The following is a 20,924-nucleotide window of genomic DNA, read 5'->3' on the forward strand; positions in this document are numbered from 1 at the left end:
TTACTGATTTAGCTTTAACGATTACTTGATGTTCTTATATGTATATATACATACGTGCCTCCATTTGTTTTGTATTTGTAATAAACAAATCTTGTATATGTATTTAGTATATATTTTTATGCGATTGTAGTATATATTATATGATCATCATTTTCTTTGATACAGAATGTGACATACTTTGAAAACTAATAAAATGGGCTCAAGGCGGTTTTAATAGTTACTTTAAGCCCCAACTGCAGATATCCAAATATCACATGAGGCTTGGGTACTTTTTATTATTTTGAATTTCTTAAATTCTATTTAATATGCAATTCACTTATAAATTGCATTGACCCTACTATATAATCTTTTGAATAAGTGTATTCAAAGCTTCGGATAGAATGTTTAGCAAGTTCCATCGTGGGCTTCAAATGGAAGATATGGGTAGCAGAGTTCAGGCATTGTCCGCATGGTTAAATTTGCGATAAGAATTCAACATATACAAATACAACTCCACTGTAACAAATTGTAAGAAACAAATTAAAGTTCAGTTTAAGAAGTTGAGGCTAAATTGAATGAATACACAGAGCTTGATTAATTGTTTAATATAAGAAAAAGTACTCTGTCAATTAAAAATCCAACAGGCAGGAGAAAGCGTAGTCGACTCTATCATTCCTGTATATATTCCCGATCATGATAATGTGCTGTGTTTATCTTGCCTCCTATACGTAGAACAACATTTACCACTGGTCTTATAGGCAAATCTCGAAGATTTCAAGAGGTGCAGACACAAACTTTATACTCAAATCCATAATCGATCACTTGTTGTTTTCCTCCCAACATTCCCCGTAAATCTGAAATAAAATTTAGTCAGGGCAGAATGTATTTATTGTCTTATATATCCGTTTCCATTTTCCTAATATCGATAAATATCGGTACTTAAACAAGTATTATAAAGGCATATCTCGAAGATTATAAGAACTGTCGACTTTATTCTCAAATCCATTAAAAACTGAAATATGGACATTCTCCATAAAACTGAAATAAAATGTTAGCAGAATAAATTTATCTCCTGCCTTATATATCCGTTTCCATTTTTCGATAAATGTCCGTAAGTAATTTGAAAGTATACCTCGAAGATAAAGATAAGAGCTACAGACAACAAAAATGTTTATCAGATTTATACCCTCCAATATTCTCCATAAAATTTAATAAAATTTAGGTACATTCTCAAGTTGATATAATTGTGCTGACATCCCGTTGGCTAGAGGCAATCTAATTTTTAACGTTTATTTTATTTTCTTGGAAATGACCCATTTGTTTTTGCAAGTGTAAGATTGTGTGTGTAAGGCGCATTGAGGCGGGATCCAAGCTATGCAAAACATTCTGCAAACTGGGCGACATCTCCACGCTCTCGAATTTTTCCCGCAGTCTCATTTCTTAGTGGATCGGAGTAAATGCTGCATAATGTTAGCTCGGCATATATTTATATATGTTTTATTGCCCAGTTTTGTGTTGGCACAAATTTGTTTCAGAACGGATTATAAAAAGCTTAAGGACAGAACCATAGTAAGTTAATTAGAAACACAATTCTGCTATAAGTCAGTTTATAATTAAAAAATTTAAAATGAATTTTAGACCTTAAAAGTAAAGTATTGCTGTAAGGGATATAAACGTCTAACGGGCAGCAGTTTAAGGTGTGTGCCGCAATGTAATCAGAATTGTGGCAGCGGCAGATGCTCAAAGCCAAATACATGCAGCTGTAATAGGGGCTATGAGAATCTCAACCATTTGCCAGCCAATCGGTGAGTTTTGGACATGAATTTTGATATCGTCCATAAATCTGATCATCTCTTTCTATGCCAGTTGCGTGCCCCAATGCAAGGGCGGCTGCACAAATGGCCGTTGCGGCTCGCCCGGTAAGTGCATCTGCGCAAATGGGTACGAGATCGATGGGGCAACCGGACATTGTCTGCCAATCTGCAGCAGCGGCTGTGCCAATGGCCACTGCAAATCACCAGGAAACTGCGTCTGCAATAAGGACTACACCTTAAATGTCAATACTCAGATATGTCAACCCGATTGCAAGCCTGGTTTCCAGCTGAACGAGACCTTAAACGCTTGCAATCCAATATGTAGCAAAGGCTGCGATAATGGAATCTGTCGTGCTCCGGAAACTTGTGAATGCAATGCGGATTATCAGAAAGGTACCGATAACAGCTGCATGCCCATATGTAAAAACAATTGCTTTAACGGCAAATGCACGGCCCCAGGAATATGTGAATGCCTCGCAGGACACGTGAAAATAAGTGATTCCATGTGTTTGCCGGACTGCAAAAATGGCTGTATGAACGGGTTCTGTAGTGCGCCAGACGTGTGCACTTGTAATAGTGGGTACACATATGAGAGTGGGAACAATTGTCAGCCGTTATGTGAAAACGGATGTGAGAATGGACTCTGTAGTGCGCCAGGGCAATGTACTTGTGATAAAGGGTACAGCAAAGTGACAGAGAACAGTTGTGCACCAGTGTGCAAAGACGGATGTGAGAACGGATTCTGTAGTGCACCAGGGGAATGCACGTGTCATCAAGGATTTTCTGCAGTGAGTGCAAACAGTTGCGCACCCGTGTGCAAATACGGATGTGAGAACGGATTCTGTAGTGCGCCGGGGAAATGTACCTGTGATAAAGGTTACAGCAAAGTCACAGAGAACAGTTGTGCACCAGCGTGCATAAACGGATGTGAGAACGGATATTGCAGCGCACCAGGTGAATGCACTTGTAATAAAGGCTACAGTATAGTCAGTGAGAAGAGTTGCGCCCCAGTGTGCAAAGACGGATGTGAGAACGGACATTGCAGTGCACCAGGGGAATGCACTTGTGACGAAGGCTACAGTAAAGTCAGTGAGAACAGTTGTGCCCCAGTGTGCAAAGACGGATGTGAGAACGGATATTGCAGTGCGCCAGGGAAATGCACTTGTAACGAAGGCTACAGTAAAGTCAGTGAAAACAGTTGTACCCCAGTGTGCATAAACGGATGCGAGAACGGATATTGCAGTGCGCCAGGGGAGTGCTCTTGTATCGAAGGCTACAATAAAGTCAGTGAGAACAGTTGTGCCCCAGTGTGCAAAGACGGATGTGAGAACGGATTCTGTAGTGCGCCAGGAGAATGCACTTGTCATCAAGGATATACTTCAGTGAGTGCGAACATTTGTGCACCAGTGTGCAACGACGGATGTGAGAACGGATATTGCAGTGCACCCGGGAAATGCACTTGTAACGAAGGCTACAGTAAAGTCAGTGAAAACAGTTGTGGACCAGTGTGCATAAATGGATGCGAGAACGGATATTGCATTGCGCCAGGGGAGTGCTCTTGTATCGAAGGCTACAATAAAGTCAGTGAGAACAGTTGTGCCCCAGTGTGCAAAGACGGATGTGAGAACGGATTCTGTAGTGCGCCAGGAGAATGCACTTGTCATCAAGGATATACTTCAGTGAGTGCGAACATTTGTTCACCAGTGTGCAACGACGGATGTGAGAACGGATATTGCAGTGCACCAGGGAAATGCACTTGTAACGAAGGCTACAGTAAAGTCAGTGAAAACAGTTGTGCCCCAGTGTGCAAAGACGGATGTGAGAATGGATTCTGTAGTGCGCCAGGGGAATGTACGTGTCATCAAGGATATTCTTCAGTGAGTGCAAACAGTTGTGCACCAGTCTGCAAAGACGGATGTGAGAATGGATATTGCAGCGCGCCAGGTGAATGCACTTGTGACGAAGTCTACAATAAAGTCAGTGAGAACATTTGTGCCCCAGTGTGCAAAGACGGATGTGAGAACGGATTCTGTAGTGCGCCAGGGGAATGCACATGTCATCAAGGATATTCTTCAGTGAGTGCAAACAGTTGTGCACCAGTGTGCAAAGACGGATGTGAGAACGGATATTGCAGCACGCCAGGGCAATGCGCTTGTAACGAAGGCTACAGTAAAGTCAGTGAAAACAGTTGTGCACCAGTGTGCATAAACGGATGCGAGAACGGACTCTGTAGTACGCCAGGGAAGTGCTCTTGTACCGAAGGCTACAATAAAGTCAGTGAGAGCAGTTGTGCACCAGTGTGCAATGACGGATGTGAGAACGGATTCTGTAGTGCACCAGGGGAATGCACGTGTCATCAAGGATATTCTTCAGTGAGTGCAAACAGTTGTGCACCAGTCTGCAAAGACGGATGTGAGAACGGATATTGCAGCGCGCCAGGGCAATGCGCTTGTAACGAAGGCTACAGTAAAGTCAGCGAGAACAGTTGTGCCCCAGTGTGCAAAGACGGATGTGAGAACGGACATTGCAGCGCGCCAGGGCAATGCGCTTGTAACGAAGGCTACATTAAAGTCAGTGAGAACAGTTGTGCTCCAGTGTGCAAAGACGGATGTGAGAACGGATTCTGTAGTGCGCCAGGAAAATGTACCTGTGATAAAGGTTACAGCAAAGTCGCAGAGAACAGTTGTTCTCCTGTGTGCAAAGACGGATGTGAGAACGGATATTGCAGCACGCCAGGGCAATGCGCTTGTAACGAAGGCTACAGTAAAGTCAGCGAGAACAGTTGTGCCCCAGTGTGCAAAGACGGATGTGAGAACGGATATTGCAGCACGCCAGGGCAATGCGCTTGTAACCAAGGCTACAGTAAAGTCAGTGAGAACAGTTGTGCCCCAGTGTGCAAAGACGGATGTGAGAACGGATTCTGTGGTGCGCCAGGAAAATGTACCTGTGATAAAGGTTACAGCAAAGTCACAGAGAACAGTTGTGCTCCTGTGTGCAATGACGGATGTGAGAACGGATTCTGTAGTGCACCAGGGGAATGCACGTGTCATCAAGGATATTCTTCAGTGAGTGCAAACAGTTGTGCACCAGTCTGCAAAGACGGATGTGAGAACGGATATTGCAGCGCGCCAGGGCAATGCGCTTGTAACGAAGGCTACAATAAAGTGAGTGAGAACAGTTGTGCACCAGTGTGCAAGGACGGATGTGAGAACGGAGTCTGTAGTACGCCAGGGGAATGCACTTGTAACGAAGGCTACATTAAAGTGAGTGAGAATAGTTGTGAACCAGTATGCGAAGACGGGTGCCCCAACGGGTTCTGTGAATCCCCTAATTACTGCAGCTGCAATGAAGGCTACATAAAGCTGGAAAATGTTTGCACGCGTCACTGGGATGACACTGAAAGGTCAAGTACCCCAGCTCCGAGGCAAACGGGGAGAATTGATATTTGTGAACAGCTGTGCTGGAATGGAACCTGTGTGGATGGACGGTGCAGTTGTGAGGAAAACTACAGACTGACCGAAGATCCACTTAACGCTACAAAATTGCTTTGCCTGCCCGAGTGCGAGGAGGAGTGCGTCCATGGTTATTGTGCATATCCCGGCGTGTGCCTCTGCTATGATGGCCAGACACCAGAAGCAGGCGTTGAGTGTCCAAGTTTTACAGGCACAGAAAATGCGGGTCGAACTGCCGGCATGAATATTTTCATCAAAAATTGGCTATTTCTGGCCTTAGTGGCCGTGGCTGTGGTGCTGGTGGTGATCATCTATGTGATCATGTATGCACTCAGGCAACGGCACTACAGAGTGGACGAGAAGGGTGAGTAATATCGGTTAAGGTGCCAGATCTATAACTCATTAGTCTCTTCTTTACAGAACAAAGATATGGCGTTTACTTTTCGGCTAAACAAGCTGATATAATACGTGCCTGAGTCTACGTAATGTGTGTGTCTGTCTTTCGAGATGTGCAAAGAAATGTCAAGTACTTACCATTAATTCTACAAGTAGATAGTTAATGAACTAATTACTGAATGATTTATATGCTTTGGCAAATTATAAACTATATTATACACATGTGCATTCGAATTAGCATCAGTATTACGAGTTTGAAATGTTCTAAGCTGGTTTTTAGTTCATGTAATGTAATATATGGTACGTAAGTATTTCATTTTTATATGCACTCTACCCACTGAAAAAAATCTAAAAGCGTTTGAATACCCAGTACAGGCTTGATGCTATATATATATGTACCGATTTAAATACGACTTCAATGCGTTAAATATTTCATTACGATCGGAAAATAAACACACAAGTTTTCATAGTTTTTGTGTTAAATGTAACGAATGTATTCGGCGAAGCTAGGGTATTTCCAAGTCGGAGACGCTCGACTGAAGCATGCATACTTGTTGTCAAAGGTAGCCTGTTCATTATTTATGATTCATCACCCACTTTGCCATATAGCTGCTGCGGCGTAGGAATATCCTCAACAAAGAAATTAGCCGGTATCAGGTGGAAAACCTTTGACATTATATCAAAGAATATGCTCTCTACAGTTTCGAGAATAAGCGGCTTCAATGCCTCGTAGGACTCGCGCCAGTTGTCGTTAAAAAACTGATTCGTGCTGCGCTCCACCTCTTTGCTGCGTCCATTGAACAGATTATCGAAATTGCTGCGTACACGGGTCATATTCAGCTCCACCCGGACGGAAGTCACATTGTCGAAGGTGAAGCCACCCTTCTCGTACAGCAGCGTCTTGGTGCGCAGCAGTATGTCGAGGTTCTCTGGAGAAACATATTTGGTAATCGGTTTTATCCATATACATTTTTCGTATTAATATATACCCAGACTTACCCAACTCTAGGAACATATTGCCTGCACCACTAAGTGGTATTAAAAGTATGCGGCCAGCCATCTGATACTTGGCATCCAGCCGCATTTTGGGCAGAAAGATTTTGGTTCTCCAGCTAAAGTCCTTTTTGCTAACACTGCGAAAACATAAATACAATAAATATGGATTCGATGAATTTACCCGGCGTTGTGCGACATCGCCCCTTTGTGTGATCTTATTGTAAATATATGTGAATATATTTATATATTGTTTTTTTCTGTTCCTTATGTATTCCTTGCCCTGTTTTCGTGAATATTATCATTCCACATTTATTTATATAACAAGTAAGACTGGCCCAGTTGAGAGTGCTCGACTAGAAGATACCCTGTTCACGCAGCAGCTGTGCTGCTTCCCTTCACCATGCGAAATGCTTAACAAATTTTCAGAGCGTTTATATGGTATCAATGACCAAGACAATACGTCCAAAATGTATTTTTTTTGATAAATTTCGTGGAGAATGGGGACGGTATAAAAAAAATGAAAATGTGTATACCGCATGAATACCAAATTTTAAGTATGTAATCTTTGAGTTATGTCTGAAAAACGGTGTGATAAAATCGATATTTATCGATATTATAAAAATGAGAGCAGATCGATATATCTCCGATGATAGCTAGATCAATTCAGCTCGTCGTGTTGATCAATAATATACATATTTAATGGGAAAGAAGCCTTCCTGTTTCTGTTACTTTCACTTGCCCAAAACCATTTACACTTTTAACTCATTTCTATTGGGTTCAGGGTTCGAATGCGGCCATCACCTCAAATATCTTTATATTTGTAAGTCTCATGTTACGCACCGGCTTTCTTTGATCTTGGCGCTGCTAAAACCCTTAACGATCACCTCAGTCAGATTGGCACTTATGGTGGCCACTTGGTTGTTATCCTGTTTGAAATGAATATCCCTCACATGCATGGGATCGTATGGCCCGATACTGGCCACTATCTCCGGTATGCCAATGCTCAGCTGATCCAATAGCTTCTGTATGCTGTGCGTGGAGCAATTGGTAAAACCCGGCTCATAGATGCGACACGATGGCAAAAACGATGCTATAATTGACACATAATTCCAGCTGAATTGGGCACAATTGAATTCTATCTGTGGCCAACTTACGCTTCTCCGTGAAGTACTCAACTGCGACGACACCGTTTATAAAACAAATTGCCAGCAAGCCGCAGCAAAAGGCAAGCGTGCCGTTCATGATGACAGCAGGTGAGTATCTAAACGCTAACCCAACTGGCAGCTACTCGATTATAATCAATCTGGGACCAGACCTTATATGAGGCGAACGGAGTGTACTCGGAACGTTCTCGTCGCTGAGCTTTGAGCGCGCAATTAAACTACAAAATGTTAATGTCAAGCGGTTTTATGTCTACTAGAGATCTAGAAATTAGCGACAACAAGCTTCGTCTAAGCAGTTAATACGACCAGCTCTATATACTATATAAGAAAACTCACTTTATTTATTCATTGAAAGTTGCCGTTATGTTTTTATAATCTCTGATTTGCAAATTTTGAAAATCATTGATAAAGTTGTTAAGCAATTAACTTCATGTAAAATAAAATGAATTATAGTATTTATAGATTTTATCCTCGAAATGTTTATATGTATAAGAAAACGTTCTTTTTTAATATTTAATCAAAAAAATTGTTCCTTTAGTTATAGCAAATTCGTATCGGACAATCAGTGAAAGTTGTGGATAAAGTAGGTGGCCGGCACATAGGCAAATATCTTTTTGGTACGATCCAGCAACACCGTCTCGAAGGTCTGCTCAATGGCCGGTCGGAGTACATCATAGAACTGACGCCAGTTCTCATTGAAAAGTGTATGGGCTGTGCGATCCAGCTCTGCATTATCGCCAAACAGATTTTTTAGCTTAATGTGAAAGCTGCCGATTTCGCGGAAAAAGACTTTTACACGCTGGACATCTGCAAAAGTGCCTTCGGGTGCGCTGCGCGGTCTGACTGCCATTTCAAGGCCGACGACAACGTTCTCTGCAGTTGTATACAATTGGGGTTAGAACACATTCTGCTATATTTGTACTTTGCTTACCAGACTCAAAGTAGCCCTTGCCCTGACCGTTTAGATTTAGGGCCAGCACGTGACCCTTGACCTTATAGTCGAATTCGAATCGCAATTTGGGCACGAATGCCAGCGCTTTGGCTACATATTTGGATGGACTGTAACTGAAAAATATATAAACAAAAAGTTGATGATAAACTGGTTTCATGACAGAAATTGGACTTTGGCTTAATTATTTTTTCGTCGCGTCAATTCTTAACGCGTCAATTACAATTCGCAACTAGTTATAGCTGCAAATGAGGGGCAAGGGGTTAACAAAGTGTGCTGATGTGTGAGATGGGAGTTTTAAAAGAAGCTACTGTCACTACTTTAGCTAAGTAGTAGAAGCAATAAAGAGAAAAAGAAATTTATGAAATAGAACTTTACTTGGCCTCCTTGATCGTTAGGTGGCTGCTGCCTATCACATGAACATTCTGTAGGTCCGCATTGATGGCAATGGCATTGTTGGCATCCTGCGTGAATTTGACACGCTTCAGAAAGAGTGGGTCAAAGGAGCCCACTGTATTGGTGCCGGGTATACCATCCTTCCACTGTACGAATATGCCTTGCAGATTGTTCGCCAGGCATTTGTTAAAATTAGGATCCTCCAAGACACAGGGCGTCAAAAAATTGGCTAAGACAGAAAACAATATTAGGATAAAAAAATGATTTAACTAAATATATTTGTTGTTCCTACGTTTCTCGGCCAGATAATTGGAGGCCACGGTAAGAGTTGCCAGCACGGATACCAGTAAAAGGCCCAAGAAATTTAAAATTCGTATTTTATTCATCATAATGCTGAGATCAAATTAAAACTGTTAGCTTGGCTTGAAAGCGCCGAATGTTCTGACGTTTCGGCGTAGAAGTCATTATATTTTATATTCTAAATGAAATGCAGAAATCCAGAAAGCTCAATATATATTTATGTATATATATAAATAAATATATACTTATACTTTTATATATTTAATTTTATTTGTTTTCTTTTTCAAGTTCACAGTTTTGGTTTAATTGAATAAACAGTAAAACAAGTTTTTGTGCCATTAGACTGGTGCTTAATATACAGGGTGCCCTTTTAATATGAGCATTGCGAAATTGCGCTCTGCTCTGTCTCCAATTGCCAGCTGAGCGCCTGCTACCCTTGACATCTTTTGACAGTTTACTTGCAATTACATCTCTGCTACTTTGCGACCTTGACCCTTAAACATTGTTTATCTTATGCCTGCCTTATGTCACTTAGCTTAAAGTAAACTGGTTTGGTGAGCTAATATTAATATTACTCTAACTAAAATTCAATGCTGTTCTACCAATTAAATATATTTTGTTCTAAGCATGCGGAGAGCTTATGGTTTCTTAGGGCTTATGCGACTATGATATTAAACATCTCACATTGATTGTTATACCCTGTAACTATTTCAAAACATGACCCCATATGGTGTATATATGCTAGTATAGCATCTGAGACTATAAAAGCTAGAAGCTTTTTTACTTAGAGTTTGCTTACATTATATAATATATTTTTGAAAATTCGCTTGTTCATGTTATTCTTGTTCAAATGGATTAATATTAGATTTAAGCCTAGGTTTGGTTAGAAGTTGACTTAAGCGTAGATTAAAGAGTAACGACATCGTATTGGGGAGAAGGTACACGTATAGTATACATCGATTAAGAATATTGCAGTTTTTTGGATAATTTTTCCCCAGTTTTTCTGAAAATCAAGCGAAAAAAGTTAACAGAGAGTTTAGACCTCAACGGAAAACTTATTCATGAGTGAGTTTTTTACAGAGTGCGGCTACGAAATTCTTCTTCGGGTTGAGTAATACTGTATGTTTTAATAAAAATAGTCAATATAACGAAAATTCGAGCCTGGGAACAGGGTATCTTCGCGTCGAACTAGCTCGATTGGAGTACACATACTTGTTGCTAGTTTCATTAACATCACATAAGATTTACTATGCCACACAGATCAAGGTCTGCGGTTGACGGGTTGATAAACTCTCGCCCTGCTTACAACATATGCATAAACTGAAGTCGAACCGATCAAATAAAAAGTTTTACAACCATTGCCGAATGCTTTGCTTGAATAGTTTATTTTATTTTGTTGATGACCAGTCCACGGTGAGCAGCCAAGTAAAGCGGTAGCAATGCAGCTCCAAAAGCCAGTTGCTCTGTGGTTTAGCCTACTCGCACCACTGTGGCTTGCTGCGGTGCAAGCGCAACAGTTTCTGCAGGAGCCACGTGTGTATTTGCTTAATAACTTATTTGCTTTTAAACTGATTTATTGTCTGCTTTTAGCTGCCTTTATCAAGCCATGCCTTTTAAAGGATAGCCTCAGTAACGACTGTTTGACTGCCAACATAGAGAGCCTTTTCCAAAACTGGCGTAATGGTGAGTTTTTACCACAGTTGGGTGGGTAGGAGTTTTTCACTATAGCTTATGCTAATAATAATAAAATTAAATAAAGGATAATAATAATACTAATTATATATAAATATATATTTTAAATTTTTTTCTAAAATAATTACAAAATGTATTCAAATAGAAAAAACTACTTTTAAAAAATTTCCCAAATCTAAGTAAAATAGTCTGAGAACGTATAAGAATGTTAAAAAAAGAAGAATGTAGTGTAGTCAATTTTATCTTGATGAGCGTGCGCGCTTTTAAATTGTTTCTCGTGTTGAAAAATTCGATACGCGCCCATATTTAGTTCGCACTTTTACAGCACTGAAAATCCTTTTGTATATTCATAGGCGTGCCGGGGCTGCGCGGCGTGGGCTCTTTGGATCCATTTCGGGTGGGCAGAGTGCGTATTGCCCAGCGTGTGCCACCAAATGTGGATGTGAGCGTGGAGCTGCGCAATATGAGCACAATTGGCCTAAGCCAAGCCAAGATACTGAACAGCACGTAAGCAGCCAGTGGCTAATTGTGAATTGAACTATATTAAAAACCTAAAAAATCTGCAGCACACTGCTCAACTCTGGTCAGTATACCCTGGGCTTTCATGTGCACCTCACACAGATCAACATAACGAGCAACTACAAGCTGAAGGGGCATGTGTTGCTGCTGAATCTCAACAGCGCTGGCATTTTGAGCGCCGATTTGGGTAAGTTTTTTTCTTTTCAATTAACCAAGCTACTTTTTTGAAGTAATAAAATCTTATAGATTATTTGGAGTTCTATGTGGCGCTCAGAATGCAGCCACAGCTGGCGGAGGGGCTGACCTTTATGAATGTCACCGCCATCAAGACGGACATTGTACGCATTGACAAGATTCGGGTGAATCTAACGAATCTGTTTGGTGGCAATCAGGAACTGGAGCGCAGTGCCAACGAGCTCTTCAATGAGAATTGGCGCGTTTTGTTCGATGTGCTGCGTCCGGTGCTGACACAAACTTTTGATGCGGTCCTTCAGGATCGTTTCACAAAAATATTTCGCTATTTGCCAGCAAAGTATTTGTTTGAGGATTTTGCGTAACACTTAAGCCAATTTGTATGACACCTGAGATAAGTCATTAGCATGTAGAAACACTTCAATTAGACCAAATTCACAAAACGAGACACACATATTAAGTATACGCCACATAAAGGAATTCAATTTAAACAGCTTCACACAAAAAAGAAACCGTTTTAAGTGCTATAGTCGACTTGAAGCTACCCTATTTTTTTTTAAATTTATACTAAAGTCAGGCATTAAGCAATGCGATTACAGCAGCAGTTCACGAGCAGTTCCCAGTTTTTGTACTCACATTCAGCAGATGGGAAACAGATTTATCCAAAATCCTATTTTTTTTCGCATATTATATGTTTCTTGTTATTTCTGATGCGTGCTATCGATTTTTTATCTTCCATGGGGAAGAAACGGGTCGCTCTTACAACTCTTTTATGGATGTGGAAGGTGTTTTGTCTGGAACCGCATGATATATGGAAGTATCACCTGGAAGATACACTTACGATACCAGCAAATATTTTATTGTCATAATTCATATGTACACAATGTCATTTGAAAAGAAAATGTTAAACCCTGAACCCATTGAAAATGGGTAAAACGGGTATAATGTATTTTTGGGCAAATGAATGTAACAGGCAGAAGAAAGTACCTCCGACCCCATAAAGTATATATATTCTTGATCAGCATCAATAGCCGAGTCGATTTAGCCATGTCCATCTGTCTGTTCGTCTATTCGTTAGCCCGTCCGTCCGACTGTCCTGTTCTAGTGCCCGCGCCGATCGAGTTGTTTTTTCGGATAATCAATAACTTGCCCCGTTTCCAAGTAATTCATAAAATTCTATATAAAAATCCTGTTTTTGAGCAAATCTTTTAGGTTTTAAGAGCTGGATTCACCATATTTGGCATGTAGCTTCTAGAATAGTATATTCAAATCAAGTTTCTTTTATTTTGTAGCACTTGCCGCACTTCGAAGAAGAAGGTTCAGGGTAGTCCCTAAGTAAATATTTACAGGGTATGTAAACACCCATATGCAATCAAATTTGATTTAAATTGCCATCTCCTTCGTATAGACTAGACTATAGACTATATATATTGAACATACATATTAGCACAAATTTGTGATACCCTATTGCATGATTATGCCGCGACATAGGGTATACTATTATATGTACACTATTTGCATTTCTTTGGTGCCCTGCTAGCAACCTGTTTTTGTGGCTATTGCCAAGCATTGACTAGGTCAGTGGACTAAAAGTTTTTTTCGTGATTGCATTTAGCATTTAGTTGCGAAAAAAGCCAAAAGAAATGGCCAATAGCTGAAAACTGGAGCCATAAAGTAGTGCGAATATTTTAGACTTTTTAAATGGCTTTGTGAATGGCCAAGAAGCAAGCTGTTCACGCATATGCTTTACATAACTTAAATGGTTTGACTTCTGAGTGAGTGCTGGCTGATCGAGAAAACTTCCGCATTTAATACCCTACATTCTGTATGCAATTCGAGGATAGCTTATTGCATATGCGTGTGTGCCGGCTGGCAGCATAAGTTGTTGGCGTCGAGAATTTTGCTTTGACTTTAATAACCTGATTGGTGCTGGGGCGTTCTTTTAAATGCGTTGGGCAGGGGGGCAATCGATAGCTTTCGATTTCTATGCGGCATTCCAAAGCACTCGATTCTGTTCGGGCTCAAGCTTCGTATATAACGTGCAGCTGATCGCACAACTCTCGCCCTGCGCCCGCCCGCAGCAAGTGTCCACCTGTCCCATGTAATTTACTCTCGGCCGCCTTCGGCTCGAGAGTTTTACTTGAAATTTATTTATTTGTAGTATTATTTTGTACTCACTTGTTCGATACGCGGACTCGTGGTATAAAAGCGTTGCACGCCCTGATTTTCTTTTGAGTTGTCGTTTCGTTGCGCAGAGTCTCGAGTCGCATTTTCAAGTTAACGCAAGACGTGAGATTGGTGAAATCGATTTGAGCCAACTATAATGCTGAAAATGGTGAGCAAAACAAATGACAAGAGCAAACAATAAATAATAACAAAGTGTGAAATACGAACTCCTGAAATGCATTTAGAATTAGCCAAGTTTTAGAATTCATACGCAACCGGTTTGACAATTTGTGCGAGATTTATGTAGATCACAAAACACTGGGCCTTAATTGCAGCTCTTTTAAATATACATATTGTATATTATTGCCAGCGACGACGTCCTTGAAAAGCTGCCATTGGAATGTTGTTAACTGGAGTTAATTAAATATTAAATGCTTATCGATTTAATCCAGCTAATTGCAAACACAATTAAGGAAATACGCGCTTTCAATTTATTTGCAATTACGTCGTAAATTAAAATAAACTGGCATATTTAAAAGTTACAAAAACAAAAATACCAAATTGTTTAATCTTCAAACAGTTTTAAGTATTTAATTTATTTAATTAGGGTTAAAAGAATCTCGCCTTTGATCAATCCAATTTGTAAACAAATAACTTAATATTATTCTAATAAAAATCCAACTCAAGTCTTGGAGCTTTTCTGCGCTTTTTTAAGCTAGTTAAAATCCAACTCTTTGACATTAAAAGTAAAACTCTTTTTACTTTCTGTTTCTTAATCTGTATCCACCTTCAGATATTTTTAGCTAATAGTTTTCGAATTTTTGGCAAAAAGAGAATCCAAATTGATTATATCAAAACCTCTTTAAATATTTAGATAATTGAATTTATTCACATGCACAAAACCTTTACCCATGTTAGTCAATTTAAATTTGTACCATTAAAAATGTATTTTTTGCTTTACAAACTCAAATGCTTAATCTTTTCCAGCGCATTAGGGATTACCTCTTGCTGTTGCTGCTGGCGCACATTGCGAATGCGCAACATCAGGATTATACCACGCCTGTGCCCATACTGAAGCAGATCGACAAGCACAATGATGACGGCTCATATACTTACGGCTACGAGGCCGCCGATAAGAGTTTCAAAATCGAAACAAAGTATGCGAATGGAGAGGTCTATGGCAAATATGGCTATGTGGATGATCAGGGCAAGGTGCGCGAGATTGAGTATGGGGCGAGTAAGCGTGGCTTTGAGCCCGCTGGCAGTCACATTAATGTGCCGCCGCCGACACTAACGAACAGCAATCCCTATCCGCTGGGACCCAATGAGATAGACGATGGCCAGTACCGTGAAGATCCGGCTGTCTACTACAGGGATCAGAAGTACAATCGCCCCATTGCGGCCAGCAAGTTTAGCCTGGGCGATTTTGGTCGCGGACAGCAGCAGCAACAGCCGCAATATGCACCGGCTCCGGCTCCGGCACCAGCACGTCCCTATTACAATCCCACGCCGCAGTACTATAACCCTCCTGCACCACAGCCGCGTTATTATCAGCCGCCAGCGCCGCAGCCCTACTATGCACCACAGCAGCAGCAGCAGCAGCCGTATGCTGGCCAGCCGGAGCAACATCATCCGGCGCTGCGTAATCTGAACATCTATACGGGCTCCTACAGCATCGACTATACGGGCAGAAAGTAGACGTTGGACCCTGGTCAATATTGTGTTGGATGGCAGGCCTTTCGCCCCCTCCCAAGAGAGATAGCGACTGATGTCCGTGGACAATGTCAATTTTGTTACTGCCAAATAAATCAGTCACTCCCGATAACAATCTATATATATATATCTATCTATATGTCTGTAATTACGAGTATGTGTGTATGTATATATAATGCGTAATAAACTGCCGAATAACCCACGATGAGATCTATAAAATTACCCCGGGGTCTTTGTTTAGCCACAGCTAAATGCACCAAGTTTGGGGTTCCGCTTCAATTGGAGCCGGCCCCAATCAGAGCCCAAATGAAATATCCAGCAATAATCGCGCACATTACGTCAACACTTGGCGCAGTTTGGTTATAAAAAGCGGACGGGCCCAAAGAATGATATAGAAAAAAATTGTTACCGATTTAGATACCATTAGAAACCAGGTCTGCTTGTTGTTATTGTTGTTGGTAATGCTTGTGGCTGGCCGTTTGTTTGTTGTTGCTGGAATTTGGTGCACTTATGCAATGGCCCAAAACCACTTTCAAATGCACCGCCACAGACAGGCAGACAGACAGACAGACAACGGCCAACAACAGCAACCAGTTAGTCTGTGGGGCACTGGACAACAGCAGCACCAACCATCAGCTCCAACTGGGCATGTTTGGGTGTACGAACATATTGTGCAGGGGCGTTTGCTGGTGTCATGCGGTTGTTAGGGGCCTGATTCGCACAGTGGGCAAGAAGCAAGAATTTTATAAAAAAAAATAGTGATTTGGTTAACAGTGTGTAATTATCAATTGGAAAAGTCAAAATTATCGTATATTTAAAGGCCAAAAACTATATATTTCAAAATATTTTGAAAGAATATTTTCAAATATTACAAATATTTTGGCTGTGTTTCTTCTTAGAGAAAATAAGTCTATTCCTAATTGAGTAAAAAGTTAGCAAAAAAAATGTTGTATAGAAAAAGAACCGCATGACATTCACAAGTTTCCGGGGAACGACAGATTCCATTATTGCAGCCTTTGCTACATATTGGATTGCAAGCGTTTAAGGTCTCGTTCAGCTGGAAACCAGGCATGCAATCGGGTTGACATATCTGAGTATTGACATTTGAGGTGAAGTCCTTATTGCAGACGTAGATTCCTGGTGATTTGCAGTGGCCATTGGCACAGCCGCTGCTGCAGATTGGCATTGACCGGTTGCCCCATCGATCTCGTACCCTGTGGCGCAGATGCACTTACCGGGCGAGACGCAACGGCCATTTGTGCAGCCGCCCTTGCATTGGGGCACGCAACTGGCATAGAAAGAGACGATCAGATGTATGAATTATATTAAAATTCATGTCCAAAACTCACCGATTGGCTGGCAAATGGTTGAGATTCTCATAGCCCCTATTACAGCTGCATGTATTTGGCTTTGAGCATCTGCCGCTGCCACAATTCTGATTACATTGCGGCACACACCTTAAACTGCTGCCCGGTAGACGTTTATATCCGATGCATCAATTCTTTTCTTTTAAAGTCTAAAATTTATTTTAAAGTTTTGAATTATTAAATGATTTATAGCAAAATTGGGTATTTAATTAACTTACTATGGTTCTGTCATTAACCTTTTTATATTCCGTTTTCAAACAAATCTGTGCTAACACAAAACTGGGCAATAAAATATATATGAGTATATGCCGAGCTAACATTATGAAGCATTTACTCCGATCCACTAAGAAAGGAGACTGCGGGAAAAATTCGAGAGCGTGGAGATGTCGCCCAGTTTGCAGAATGTTTTGCATAGCTTGGATCCCGCCTCAATGCGCCTTACACACACAATTTTGCACTTGCAAAAACAAATGGGGTAATTTCCAAGAACATAAAATAAACGTTGAAATTAAGATTGCCTCTAGCCAATTATATCAACTTGAGAATGTACCTAAATTTTATTAAATTTTATGGAGAATATTGGAGGGTATAAATCTGATAAACATTTTTGTTGTCTGTAGCTCTTATCTTTATCTTCGAGGTATACTTTCAAATTACTTACGGACATTTATCGAAAAATGGAAACGGATATATAAGGCAAGAGATAAATTTATTCTGCTAACATTTTATTTAAGTTTTATGGAGAATGCTGGAAAGGTCGCAATAAGTGACATTTTATGGATTTAAGTTTTAAGTCAGCAGTTCTTATAATCTTCGAGATATGCCTTTATAATATTTGTTTAAGTAGCGATATTTATTGATATTAGGAAAATGGAAACGGATATATAAGACAATAAATACATTCTGTGATGACTACATTTTATTTCAGATTTAGGGGGAATGTTGGAAGGAATACAACTGTTCGATTTTAGATCTGAGTATACAGGAATGATAGAGTCGGCTACGTTTTCCTCTGCCTGTTGGATTAATAATTCTTAAACTGAACTTTAATTTGGGTCTTACGATTTCTTACAGTGCAGTTGTATCTGTATATGTTGAATTCTTATCGCAAATTTAACCATGCGGGCAATGCCCGAACATTCCCCGCCTTATCTTCAATTCTAAGCCCACGATGAACACTCTATCCGAAACTTTGAATACACTTATCCAAGAGCCTGTATAGTAGGATCAATACAATTTGTAAGTTAATAGCATATTAAATAGAAATTTAGAAATCCAGTTGGGGCTTAGAGTATCTATGAAAACAGCTTTGAGTCCATTTTATTAGGTTTCCAGATATGCCACATTCTGACACAATCGCATAAAAATATATACTAAATGCATACTAGATTTTTTTATTACAAATACAAAACAAACGGAGGCACATAGTATTATGTATACATACATAAAAGAACATCAAGTAATCGTTAAAGCAATATCAGTAAACAGGGCTAGTCTTTAAAAAAATTATACAAACATTTCAATATTCAACCGGAAGATGGAAGTTTGGGGAAGTTTGAAATTTGAGATATACTCTTAAAAACTTTTTCTTTTTGATGGTATCTTGACGAAACAGGGTATTTAATAGTTTCACTGTGTTTTTTACATTTTAGCACAATCTTATCAACATCGGAAAACTATATCCTACCTGGTATAGAAATAATCGTTTAAAAATTAAGTTCAGATACTTTTCTGTACTTCAAAATATCTTATTAACGAGATAACTTAATATTGGCATCTACGACTGCTAACGTGAACCTTTCATATTGACCAACTTTTATCTACATCAGATTACTGTATCATATAGTATTTGAGAAAATATAGACTGCTCAGCAATGACGAGCTTTACGATTATCCTAGCATATCTGCAAAGTCATTAGCCTTGTGTCTAAGAGGGAAATTAAACTTTGGCATGCCGAAGAAAGACGCTTTTTATAATTTGTAATTATTGCAATTTGTAATTATATTATGGTCTGGTCTTTGTCAGTTTACTCCACTGTGCGAATTGGACGGGTCATATTTGAAATGTTTTTGTAGGCAGCAGCACGAAGAATCAAATGCTAGTTGACTGCACCTATTAAATGTACACACCAACCGTCATACGCCGCACGCACACACACACACACACTATTACACACCAACACACACTATTACACACCAACACACACAGACACACACACACTTAATGGCAATGGAATTATTTTTGCCAGCGTTTATATAATTTTGTAGAGCAAATATTGCTGTAGCTGCTGGCACGAAAGTGAAACTTGTCTGGGCGCTGCCAGGGCGTTGGCATGCCTCAAGAATTTCCTGCACAACATTGTATGGTATTTTTATTTATTTTTATTTTATTTTATACTGATTCGCGACAGTGCACAGCAGCTGCTGTTTGGAATCATAAGTGCAAGGCGAACAGGCATAATAAGGCTTTATAACATTTACAAGTTCAACTCTAAGGAAAAGCGCACAAATATCGAAATAAATAAATGCATTCAAAAAGGTTTTACATACAAATAAATGCATTTTTAAATATCCAAGCTGTACGGATTTTATTTTTCGCTTCAAATATTTGGTCACCGGAAAACTTTAAATATGGTTGAGCTGGGAAATTGGGAAAACAAATAATTATTTCAAATTAATTACTGAGAGTTAAAAGAAAGTTTAGGCGCCTGTAAAACTCTTTAGATAACCGAAACAAACTTTATAAATTGTTTCTGTTAATTACTGAGGGATCTTACATGGAAAGGCGCTTAAAAAATGGTTTTGGTCTTGTTTTTGGTAGCTTAATTACTTCTTTAAAATATACTTTTGGCCAAATATAAAATATATTAGAACCAATTCAAGCTTTATTCCAATAACTAAACTTTATCTTTACCTTTCAAAATATTTACAATTTAAAATAACAGACTATATTTTATGTTTTCCTTTACATACAAATAGCTGTAATTAATTCTGCAGTCCGTTATAGCAAACGCAGATATTTTAAGGAATTTAATCGCAATTTATGACCTTCAATGTGCGTAGATATGCGTCCAAGTTCAGGTGCACACGCAGCTTAAAGCTACCTAGCTCTATCCCTGTTCCACTCGTGGTATTACCTGGTATATATGTAAAAACCAGTCCAGACCTGAAGCAACACTCAATACGCATGGTGTCAGAATAATTGACGCAGCAACTGCGTCATGGGTCAGACTCAAGAGTTGTTGTTTTTTTTTTTTTTTTGGTTTTGACTTCGTTTCCTAGTGCGCTGGGCGTTGCAATTCCGCCAACAAGTTGAACTAACCCAAGGCATATATCTGTATCCCACAGATACAGGCAGGCACACATTTGTATCTTGTAGCTGCAACAATAACTGTGACTCGCTCTGTCATTGCAAGTAATTTCAAAGCAACGGCAAGGCCATGTCCACTGTGTGTGTGTGTACATTTACCGGAGCAGCTTTCAATTCTGTTCGCTATTTGGTCTGCCAGTGCAAATAACATGACCCCGCCGCGACCGCATGGCGCCCCTCTCCCGCTCATTTTGTTCATTTACATGCAGCACAATGCGACAGACACAAATCAACGGAAATGTTGGCATTACGCATACGCACCGTTGCAAGGCAGCCAGAGGCAGATGCACAATCAATTTGTGACCACTTGATGAGGCAATCTGCTGCTTATTTACATTGATAACAAAAGAGATCTAAGTTAGATGCTGCCTGGTCATATATCAAAGCCAATAATACCTTTGGAGATCTTTGAAATCCATATAAAAGTATCTATAAGGATTGCTTTCAACAGCCAACAGTT

General features: G+C 39.9%; 5 protein-coding genes across 5 annotated transcripts; 3 read left to right on the forward strand and 2 right to left on the reverse strand.

Moving 5' to 3' along the window:
• Positions 1–1,428: 1,428 nt before the first annotated feature.
• eater lies at positions 1,429–6,057 on the forward strand. Its single transcript, XM_064696800.1, has 4 exons — positions 1,429–1,548; positions 1,618–1,784; positions 1,846–5,609; positions 5,666–6,057. Exons 1-4 carry the CDS (start codon positions 1,447–1,449, stop codon positions 5,719–5,721), a joined length of 4,089 nt encoding a protein of 1,362 aa, XP_064552870.1. The 5' UTR covers positions 1,429–1,446; the 3' UTR covers positions 5,722–6,057.
• Positions 6,058–6,204: 147 nt separating this feature from the next.
• Positions 6,205–8,005, reverse strand: LOC135438605 (uncharacterized). Its single transcript, XM_064696971.1, has 4 exons — positions 7,792–8,005; positions 7,478–7,727; positions 6,641–6,774; positions 6,205–6,570 (listed from the first exon to the last, which is right to left on the reverse strand). Exons 1-4 carry the CDS (start codon positions 7,877–7,879, stop codon positions 6,221–6,223), a joined length of 822 nt encoding a protein of 273 aa, XP_064553041.1. The 5' UTR covers positions 7,880–8,005; the 3' UTR covers positions 6,205–6,220.
• A 357-nt stretch (positions 8,006–8,362) lies between these two features.
• Positions 8,363–9,581, reverse strand: LOC135438634 (circadian clock-controlled protein daywake). Its single transcript, XM_064697006.1, has 4 exons — positions 9,438–9,581; positions 9,128–9,374; positions 8,732–8,865; positions 8,363–8,673 (listed from the first exon to the last, which is right to left on the reverse strand). Exons 1-4 carry the CDS (start codon positions 9,532–9,534, stop codon positions 8,363–8,365), a joined length of 789 nt encoding a protein of 262 aa, XP_064553076.1. The 5' UTR covers positions 9,535–9,581.
• Positions 9,582–10,884: 1,303 nt separating this feature from the next.
• On the forward strand, positions 10,885–12,341 carry LOC135438484 (circadian clock-controlled protein daywake-like). Its single transcript, XM_064696810.1, has 4 exons — positions 10,885–11,128; positions 11,491–11,644; positions 11,704–11,843; positions 11,903–12,341. Exons 1-4 carry the CDS (start codon positions 10,885–10,887, stop codon positions 12,211–12,213), a joined length of 849 nt encoding a protein of 282 aa, XP_064552880.1. The 3' UTR covers positions 12,214–12,341.
• A 1,717-nt stretch (positions 12,342–14,058) lies between these two features.
• Cpr97Eb (Cuticular protein 97Eb) lies at positions 14,059–15,922 on the forward strand. Its single transcript, XM_064696818.1, has 2 exons — positions 14,059–14,183; positions 15,002–15,922. The coding sequence occupies exons 1-2, from the start codon at positions 14,172–14,174 to the stop codon at positions 15,710–15,712; spliced, it is 723 nt and encodes a 240-aa protein (XP_064552888.1). The 5' UTR covers positions 14,059–14,171; the 3' UTR covers positions 15,713–15,922.
• The last annotated feature ends 5,002 nt before the right edge of the window (positions 15,923–20,924 follow it).

The sequence above is a fragment of the Drosophila montana genome, unplaced genomic scaffold (genome assembly GCF_035044405.1).
Source record: "Drosophila montana isolate Dmon_TW-CO22-7 unplaced genomic scaffold, ASM3504440v1 contig_3848_1, whole genome shotgun sequence".
Classification (NCBI taxonomy): Eukaryota; Metazoa; Arthropoda; class Insecta; order Diptera; family Drosophilidae; genus Drosophila; species Drosophila montana.

Coding starts and splice junctions, on each gene's coding strand:
- eater (XM_064696800.1), top strand. CDS start 1,447: ATGTTAGCTCGGCATATATTTATATATGTTTTATTGCCCAGTTTTGTG. Junction 1,785..1,845: donor AACCATTTGCCAGCCAATCG/GTGAGTTTTGGA, acceptor TTTCTATGCCAG/TTGCGTGCCCCAATGCAAGG. Junction 5,610..5,665: donor CTACAGAGTGGACGAGAAGG/GTGAGTAATATC, acceptor TCTTCTTTACAG/AACAAAGATATGGCGTTTAC.
- LOC135438605 (XM_064696971.1), bottom strand. CDS start 7,879: ATGAACGGCACGCTTGCCTTTTGCTGCGGCTTGCTGGCAATTTGTTTT. Junction 7,728..7,791: donor TGAGTACTTCACGGAGAAGC/GTAAGTTGGCCA, acceptor TGTCAATTATAG/CATCGTTTTTGCCATCGTGT. Junction 6,775..7,477: donor GCCAAGATCAAAGAAAGCCG/GTGCGTAACATG, acceptor ATGTTTTCGCAG/TGTTAGCAAAAAGGACTTTA.
- LOC135438634 (XM_064697006.1), bottom strand. CDS start 9,534: ATGATGAATAAAATACGAATTTTAAATTTCTTGGGCCTTTTACTGGTA. Junction 9,375..9,437: donor CAATTATCTGGCCGAGAAAC/GTAGGAACAACA, acceptor TTTCTGTCTTAG/CCAATTTTTTGACGCCCTGT. Junction 8,674..8,731: donor CAAGGGCTACTTTGAGTCTG/GTAAGCAAAGTA, acceptor ATACAACTGCAG/AGAACGTTGTCGTCGGCCTT.
- LOC135438484 (XM_064696810.1), top strand. CDS start 10,885: ATGCAGCTCCAAAAGCCAGTTGCTCTGTGGTTTAGCCTACTCGCACCA. Junction 11,645..11,703: donor GCCAAGATACTGAACAGCAC/GTAAGCAGCCAG, acceptor AAAAATCTGCAG/CACACTGCTCAACTCTGGTC. Junction 11,844..11,902: donor CATTTTGAGCGCCGATTTGG/GTAAGTTTTTTT, acceptor AAAATCTTATAG/ATTATTTGGAGTTCTATGTG.